At 43.0% G+C, this 9,053-nt stretch overlaps 1 protein-coding gene across 2 annotated transcripts; it reads right to left on the reverse strand.

Annotated features, from left to right (window-relative positions):
• Nucleotides 1–1,864: 1,864 nt before the first annotated feature.
• On the reverse strand, nucleotides 1,865–8,993 carry LOC122996801. Of its 2 annotated transcripts, XR_006407082.1 has the most exons (4): nucleotides 7,707–8,993; nucleotides 6,318–6,498; nucleotides 5,158–5,309; nucleotides 1,865–5,052 (listed from the first exon to the last, which is right to left on the reverse strand). XR_006407082.1 is itself a non-coding variant. In XM_044372496.1 (3 exons), the coding sequence occupies exons 1-3, from the start codon at nucleotides 7,944–7,946 to the stop codon at nucleotides 4,839–4,841; spliced, it is 606 nt and encodes a 201-aa protein (XP_044228431.1). In that variant the 5' UTR covers nucleotides 7,947–8,993; the 3' UTR covers nucleotides 1,865–4,838. The 2 variants fall into 2 exon arrangements, 1 of the variants encoding a protein (XP_044228431.1); XM_044372496.1 differs by lacking the exon at nucleotides 6,318–6,498.
• Between the last annotated feature and the right edge of the window lie 60 nt (nucleotides 8,994–9,053).

The raw sequence follows: 9,053 nt of genomic DNA on the forward strand, positions 1-9,053 counted from the left end.
ATGGGTATCTTCCCAATCATGTTTTTATTGCAGGAAATTTCAGCACACCACATTGCGTGAGCTGAAGGAGTGCTCCATTCTTAGCTCGGCACCGCTGAGTGCCAGGGTGTGTTGAGCTTGCCAGTGTGTGTGTGTGTGTGTGTGTGTGTGTGTGTGTGTGTGTGTATGTGTGTGTGAAGGGGTGGGGGGCGGGGGGGCTAGAAAAGGGGGAGGTGAGCTGGAGTGGCATTAGTTTCAGTTTGATGCCAACACTGAAGCCCTCAATGCCCCCTCCTCCTTCTTCTTTTAGTAACAATAGTGAAGTCAAGGAAGGAGGAGGTGGAAGCCATTGCGAAAAGACCCAAAGAAATGCAGTCTCTGACTCAGTACACTGTGGCATAACTTTACAGGAATTTTTACTCAGAAACCCCCCCTTTCCCCGCCCATGACCGGCACCATCACCAACACCCAACCTTTGACTACATTTGTGAGAGCTTCAACTCCTCACCTCTCCCTCTCCTCACTTTATTTTTTCCCCCTGGCAGCCTGGGTTTTTCTCTGAAAAGAAGGCCGTGGTTTTGGGCCTGCGGTTTAATTGAAATAATATTTGCTGTACTCCGCTGCCTCCCCGGCTCTATTCTCCCTTAACAACGGGCATTATTTTTAGCCTCTGTGCCGAGTTCTGTCATTTCCTGTTGCAGGGCTCGCTGTGCTTTCGACCACAAGCAGACTCAAACACTCTGTACCTCTGTGCTTCGCCTCCACCATCACACCATTCCTCACACACCCAAGCAGAGCGCGTCCACTGGGGAACTGTCCACGTCTTTACACGACATCCACCGCAGAGATAAACCAAAGACACTTGGGCTGTGATTCACCACTGTGTTTGATTTAGGACTGACACGCGAATAAAGTTGGTTAAATAACTTCACATGTTCCTAATGCAAATCAGCAATTCAGCTAACAAAACAGTGCTGTTTTTAACTAGTGCTCGGTCTTCAAATCTTTTTTAATCTCAACAAATTACACACAATCCCATGTGCCTTTTTTTTTAATGGACCTGTAGATTCAGAACCAGCTCCATAGATGTACAGAAATCTATATTGACACTGGTACAAAGACATATTTTACAGTACACTATTCTAACCCATATGGTACAAACACAGGACCTCACATGCAGTGCAAAGAGAGAGTGCAAGACAAAGTTTGGACAGTAGACTATACAGATCACTCTACAAATATACATTCAACAGGCAGCAGAATGGCTGTGTGCATTCAAGCAGTGTGGATCACAGCATGGCTGCAGCTGCAGAGGGGATTGCAGTGAATGACCTATGCACTGAAATAAATGGTGATCCTCAGCTGTACTTTGTCTTTAGTGCTAATTAGCAAATGTTAGCATGCTAACATGTTAAACTATGATGGCGAGCATGGTAAACATTATACCTGCTAAACATCAACATCTCAACATTGTCATTGTGAGCATGTCAGCTTACATTAGCATTTAGCTCAAGGCAGCACTGCGCCGAAGTGCAGCCTCACAGAGCTGCTAGTTTAGTCTTGTTCCTGTGTAAATTTCACTGCCAGGAAATGATGCATTTAATGTTTCAGGTTTGTTTATAACATGTACAATAAGTAATGAATAATTAGCATGAGCAATGGTGAGCCACTGTGGTTGAACAAACCTGATTGACAAATGATCTCTGAGAAGTGAAGTACAGATTGGACCAAAGGTGAAGACAGAATAAAATGTCATAAAAAACACAAGGATTACTTCTCTCAATGATAATTCCAATTTATTATCACTTGGATAAGTTTCATAGTTTTGGCCTTCATTTTTATCTGTTATGATAGATCTGGAAACATAGTGACATTGCTATGTTAAAATCTAGCAGGACAAGAAACAAGCAGTCAGATGATTAGAAAGGCTTTAAACAAGCCAAAATCTGAGCCTGATAATCCAAACCACTTTATTTGGCGTGAGTGCACTTGAAACATCTGAAATAATCCATTACACAGGAAAACTACGGTAAGTACAGTAGGTTCAAAATTTAACAAGAAAATTTAAAGAAATCTGTATAGGGTGATGGATGTTTACAGCGGACAGTTTGGGTAGAAATTTTACCATTTGCATTTGCTTTCTCTTCAAGTTTGGCTGTGCCGAGGGTTTGTCTGATTGTGTAGTCACTCATGATTCTTGCCCTATCGCACTCTTTTAGTGTTCCCAGATCTTAGTAATTAACTATAAAATATGAGTCATGTTGTAATTGAGTGGCATTATCCTTCATTGATAAAAAAAGGATGAAACTTGCACACTTTATACAATATTGGATGAAGCAAATGTTTGAGTCAGATTACCTTGGAAAAAGTGCGTAGATAGAAAACTTGTGGCCAAAAGTCACAGGTTCAGATCTGCAGAGGCCCTTGAGCAAGTTACCCAACAATCAACAGCTCCAGTAGAGTTGCTCAATGACCTGTGGTTGTTTTGGGCAGCTCCCATGCAGGATGTGAAGCTGTGCCTTGCTTAGAAAAGAGCAGGGAGCTCCAAGAACCTTTTCTAGTCAAACAAAGATTACAAGAAACAGCAGATAAAATAACTGCTCAAATTTCCACTGGAGCGAACTACTTCAATGCTTAATAGCAAAGGTTCTGTTGAAAGCAAAAGTATGTGGTCTACAGAACATCCTGGTAGGGTATGTTGGTTGGAGACAGTTTTCTTAAAAGCACACACATAAAGTACCCTACAAATGTAGTTAGGCACAGCATCAACATCAACAACATTCATAGTGGATACATACTGTATGAGGTCAAGGAAGATCATTCAACACCACAAAAGCTCATATATTATGTTTATTTCCCTGGAGTTACATGTGTAATAGTTGCCAGACAATGTCACCAACATGTAAACAGCATATAGGGACTCAGCGTCAGATCTGCCAGAGAAAATATATCAACACATGTTTAACAAAACAAGTGAACCTTCCACAACCTGGGTGGGTTGTGGTCATAAAGCTGGTGCCCCACAGCTGTGTGAGTCACTGGGAAACAGAGAGGGGCCAGTGTGACAGTTGAGTGGTGGTTCAGCCCCCCCGCTTTCCCCAGAAGAGACCCTGGGGCCTGGATGAAAAGCCTCTGGGCTCCTTTGTGGTCATCCTTAGCTGATTCACTCTTCTGGGAAAGCTGGCTCAGAAAGGGAACTGCAAAACAGCCTTGTTTCTCACTGTCTTGTCTTGATCCCCTCTCATTCGCTTTTTTATCACTACAGTGTAGCATTTAGTTTAGTGTCTTGCAGCTGTTTGTTTTGGTTTTATGGCCCGCAACTTTATTGTTTTGGTCAATCTACTCTTGTCAGCATTTTTTTCCAGACTTAGAGGGTAGCATTTTTCAGTAAAAAACACTCTTATAAACACAATATGGTACCTGCTCACCACCAAACAGCAATATAGACAGTTAGCGGCTAGCAGGTGAACATAGTGGAGCATTTAGCAAGTAAAGAGCCAGATATTTCCCTCAGGAGTTGGTGGAGACAAATACTGAGCTAAAAGGAGAGTGAAATGGGACTTGCATTCAGCAGGTGGCCAAATACACAACTCCAAATGAATGTTTATGTCGCTCTGTATCTGCTGGAATTGTAAAGGCAACTTTTTGCTAACACATTTACCATATCAGCTTTATAATTTGATGTCAGTGTTGTGTCAACTTGTTGCACTGCCTCCTGGTGGCCAAAATCAATGATTGCAGGTTTAAATCACTTTGGCCTACATGGGGGCAGCATATGGGTTGTAAAGGTTGCTAGCATGGCTTTAAACTCACAAGGTCTCAGTATGCTTCAAGGAAACTAGGCTGTATAACATATTGCCCAACCACGTCTAAAGACAAAATAGATATTTATATGTATTGACTTGGACTTAAGGTCAGTAACCCAAATTACCCCTTGGGGAAATTAAAACTTTACTCTACCCCAAAGTGTTTATACTGAATGGCCGCACATGAGGCCAAATAGCACTGCCATCATAGCGTCATAGTCATAGCTGGCTTCCCCAATCTTTTTCTATGAACTCTTTTGTGTGTCTTTGTGGTCAGTACGATAAATCGTACTCTGTCAGAACTGCCTGTTGAGCAGTTTAACAGCTTCGGAAACACACCTTTTCAACTTTGGGTTAGGGGGGCTGTGTAGTGCCATTTCTGTAACTTTCCAAAACCAACGATCTGACATTCACACCCAATTGACGCTGTGATTGTCCAGCTGTGTTTAGGCGAGAAAGGAGCCAGGCTTTGAACTTCTTTCTCTTGCTCTCTTTTTCATTCTTTACACAATTATTTAAGTCTGTTTTAATGTGAACAACAGAGTGCAACACTATGAATATCCTTCCAGGAGAAACTGTCCAAAAATATGTGTCATTATCCGTAAATTAAATGATATCACCCTCTCTATGATGACCAAGTTTTCATTCTGCCAGTGCGGCAGTTTGAAATAACTATAAACACATCCGATGTGGTCGGACAACAAACCATACGAAATAGTGCTGAACAAGCATAAACCGATCCTTAGAAGATCCAAAAAGGACTTTGTTTGAAGCATACTGCGGCCTATAGTCTTGTTTCAAACTTTATATATGTAGTAATTGTAGCCAACACTATATACCAGAAGGGTTGTTATGGGAATGATTTATTAACTCAATATGTGGTACACCATCATGTGTAGTAACTTTACTATGCATTCTTATATTTTACTTTAGCTGTAATGTGGTGCAACTCGGGCCAGTTAACACAAAAGTAGGCACAGGCCCAGTTACTTTCTTAACATCTACTGGAGAACCTAATACCCAGTGGATTGGAGCATCTTATTCATAATTCAATTAATTAAAGAGTGACCAGTATTCCCAATGCCAATGACCCAGGCAATACCCCGCCATAAGAAAATACAGCCCCACCACATATCCCATAGCTCTACCACAAGACCTATCTGAACCTTGCTCGCCTGTCCTGCTGCCTCCATAATGGTGCACCAGCCACCACAGAGGCCATAGCTTCAGCTCCAGGCCCATAGCTCCTCCACCACACTGCCTCTGCCTGCATGGGGAATGAGGGTTTAAATATAATGCTTGCATGTCAAGTCTTCAACGCAAGAGAGGGAGTGAGGAGGAAGGAATTTGTCAGAACTCCATAAACACATACATGGATTCAGATCCCAGTGCCAGCGCTCCAAGCGAGGAGAACTTTCCGGAGGCTCGCTGAGCGACGGGGAGGCCGAGGGTGAGAGTAAGCATGGCTGCTGAACGAACCAAGGGTTTATGCGGAGGCCAGCCAAGCAGCAATGATACACTGCACTGGAAGGGAAAGACACAGGGGAATGGGAGAGAAGAAAAGTGAGAGCAGAGAACCAAAGAGAACAGGATGGATAGGACACCCTTGCAATCTGAACTGGATATGTTCAGAATCAAAACATTGGTTAGGATGAGCGTTTGTACATACATACAGATATAGATTGAAAGATTAAGATAGGATCAGGGAGGGAGACGGTAATAGAGAATGAGAAAGCGCAAAGGAGGGGGGAAAGACAGGAATTAACAGGACATGCCCACTGAAATTTTCCATTGTCTCTGCCAGAGAACAAAAAAAAAAAGAGGTCAGTCCAGATGCCGTTCACTGACTGTTCACATGTGGTCCAACTTCTCTGGAGCTGAGGGGTGGAGAGATTGACGAAGAAAAACGGTGTCGAAGAGGGAGGTTCGGTCAGGGGGAGGAGGGATATAAATGGGGGTTTGGCTTTAATCAGATTATGTGAAGCAGAACCTGGACTTCATTTGGCTAGCAGATGCTGGACAGGTGGGGAGTCAACTTTCAAGGAGGTCTGAGAATTTGTAGGGGGCAAAGGTCACAAGGTAAAGCTACCACTTACTGTAACCTGTTTGGAAGCACTTGTGATAAAGATCCAGCTGTATTAGTCCAGTCAGAGCTAAGTTATTGCTCAATCTATTTGTCAAGAAGCAAGGCAAGACAAAGCTAGAAAATTGACTGATGGATCTTGCGGTTCCTCTTTAAGCCCCTGTCTGCCTTGACTCTTCTGCTCCAGAGGATTGTGCGATTGGCCCTGTTGCTCTTGGCTTGGTTGTTGGAAGGGGAGCAGTCTCCAGGCCCGGCCCTCCCCAGCTCTCTTAGCCACTGGGAGGTGAGCTCGGGAGTGGGTGTAAAATACTGTCGGGCGGATATATTTCTGCTATGAAATATGGATGTAAGCCTTGTGTGAGCGCACACCTGTGTGTGTGTGTGTGTGTGTGTGTGTGTGTGTGCGTGAGTGTGCATCTGCATAAGGTTAACTGGAGGTCAACACTCACTTTGCCGCCACAGACTTGGCAGCGCTCCAATGCTGGAAAAGCAGCAGCAGTGTCTCTTACTCGCTCTCTATGCTCTTCCTCCTCCTCGTCTTCTCCTTCTTGCCAGTTTACTGTAGTTTGCGTGCAGATAACATGCAGGGAGCCATGTGGTGTGTATCTGTGTTGAGCTCTGGGCTTAGCACTGTGTGTGGGGAGAAATGTGGGCTCAGAGCACGAGAAGTGAAGGAAATGAAAAGCCTAACTAGTTCACAAGTGAGACAGGAGTCAGATGAGCCCAAGAGAGTGTAACAGGAGGAAAGTTTCCCCCACACGCTGCCGCTGATTTCAGAAAATGGGGCTGTAAAACTGGCGTCATAGGTATTACCAGTACAGTCAAATCTAAAAATACAATCTTTCCACAGTACTAAATACATATTCCAACTTAAAGAAATAGTTTAACATTTTGGGAAATACACTTTTTTTACTCGCTTTCTTGTTGAGATTTGAAAAGATTGATGCCACTCGTCCACTCAATGTGAAGCTGGAACCAGCAGATGATTAGCTTAGCTTAGTTTAGCTTAGCATAAAGACTGGAAACAGCTAGACTGTGTCCGAAGGTAACAAAACCTGCGTTCCTGCACCTCTAAACTCTCACTTAAGGTTTGTTCATACTTCTAATACCAACATGGACAGCTGCAGACTTGCACATGGACAGGAACAGGCTGCTATACAAACTACAATAGGGGGGTCTGCAACACATGTGCACTCGATAACAAAATGGCAACCTCATGACAGCAACCTCTTACTAATTAACATGTTACATCTCGTTTGCTTAATCTGTACAAAAACCTGCATATAGTCACACCACAACTTTTAAACCCTTTAAAGACACGTTTTAAGACTACATCTTTAGTGGCGCTTCACTACCTTTGGACAGAGCCAGACCAGCCGTCTCCCCCATTTTTATGCTAGGCTAAGAGCTGCTGGCTGTAGCTTCGTATTTAGAGGACAAATAAAAGAGTATCTATCAGTCGTCTCATCTAACACTCATCAACAAAGGGAATGAGTGTATCTCTTGAAATGTCAAACTATTGCTTTAATATCTATGGCATTTGACATTCATGAAATATTTTTCTGCGCTACAACATTTTCCACTTTCCCACTCACTGACACGCTAAAACAAACACACACAAAAAAAAGTAAAGCGTGGCGAGTACATTGCATGCCAGAACACTAATGTGGAACCAGGCTATTTAAGCGTGTTGAATAAGTGTGTCTTACCAAAAAAGTACTGAGTTCGTGTGTGAACCCTCATTATCAAATGACATAAAAACACAAAATAAAGTTCTTGGCCAGGAACAGCAGACAAAACAAACCCTCTTATCTTGATAGCAGTGTGATGGTTCTCACCCTTGACATGTCTTTTGATGCTGCTGCCAACAACAACTGCTTATTGCAGCTCAATGTGCCAAGCAGAGATAGAGCTGTGCTTAGCGTGGACGTCTGCACACTGGGCTGAAAAGGAGGCGTCTCAGACAGAGCTGACTGGGCCACGCTGAGATGAAATCTGGTGGGTCTGGTCTGCAGATAAACTAACAGGACCTTCATCATCTCCACTTTCATCCTCCTCCTCTCGTCACTGACCCACATCCAACTCTAGATTCCATAACTTATTGCTGGAGAGTTATTGCTTGGTTTCTATTCTGGTTGCGCCAGAAGGTTTAATGGGACTTGTTGAGGGTATGTTCTGAGAACATGGACGCAAGAGTACTGTTGTAAGTTTACGAGTCCGTTACTCAGTTTTGTTGCTTTCTCGTCCTCTCTTTGAGCCCACAGAAAGTCTCCTACCCTCAGCCTCTCTCCTCCTGGGTGAGCGTCAATTATTCATTAGCCTTGGGTAGCTAACTTGAAACCGATAACCCACATGCTATTTATACTTCATTTCAAACGAACAAATACTTAACTGTGAAGTTCCAGGCAGCTTGGTCGTGACTGTCTGCATAGCCACTGGTGGGCACAGTGGAGGAGTTTGATGGTGGGTATGATGGGGAGGGAGAGGTGCGGGGTTCAACTATCTATTGGGGAGAAAGGTTGAACCAGCAGCAGCACGCCACAGGTGACCCACTTCTTCTTTGTTGGTTTTGCGGTACAGGTGACAACCCTTGAACTCGTCAATACTAACAACTGCTGGATGTGAATTTTGATTTTGGTAGCTTGCTTTGATTAAGCGAAGTGCAGTGGATGTTAGTTTTAGGCTTCAACACCTGGACCAGGACTCAGACCTGCAGCAAAACACTGTTTTGTGATGAAGAAAATTTGTTTTATTTGAGCTGCAGAACAAGTGTATTTCCGTGAGAGTGTGCTGGATCCATGTTAAATGATTTTCTTGATAGGATATTGTAAGGTGAAATGTCGGAAGACTTTTGAGTTTTTGAATCCTATTCAAACTGAAAAGGGGAGCAAATGGTGATATCCAGATATCATTTCAGTGTTTTTCAAAAAGTACTGGAAAGTAATAATAGAATTTATAGTTTTGTCATATTTGGCTTTATAAAGTCATATTTTGCTCTCTGAAAACCTGAACTTACGTTTAATAACATCATTAAATTTTTGGTGGGAATTTAACTCTTTAGTGTATTCACTGATGACTGGAGGAAAAGCCATTTCAGTTGTAGTGTAAGCAATTCAAAATCAGTACTTTTTATTGTCAAAAGTAAAAAACACCAAATATGTACTCAGGGCCGCACCATAGTACTA

The sequence above is a fragment of the Thunnus albacares genome, chromosome 14 (genome assembly GCF_914725855.1).
Source record: "Thunnus albacares chromosome 14, fThuAlb1.1, whole genome shotgun sequence".
Taxonomy (NCBI): Eukaryota; Metazoa; Chordata; class Actinopteri; order Scombriformes; family Scombridae; genus Thunnus; species Thunnus albacares.

Coding starts and splice junctions, on each gene's coding strand:
- LOC122996801 (XM_044372496.1), bottom strand. CDS start 7,946: ATGTGGGTCAGTGACGAGAGGAGGAGGATGAAAGTGGAGATGATGAAG. Junction 5,310..7,706: donor CATCAAAAGACATGTCAAGG/GTGAGAACCATC, acceptor TTTCCCTTCCAG/TGCAGTGTATCATTGCTGCT. Junction 5,053..5,157: donor GCACTGGGATCTGAATCCAT/GTATGTGTTTAT, acceptor TTCCCCATGCAG/GCAGAGGCAGTGTGGTGGAG.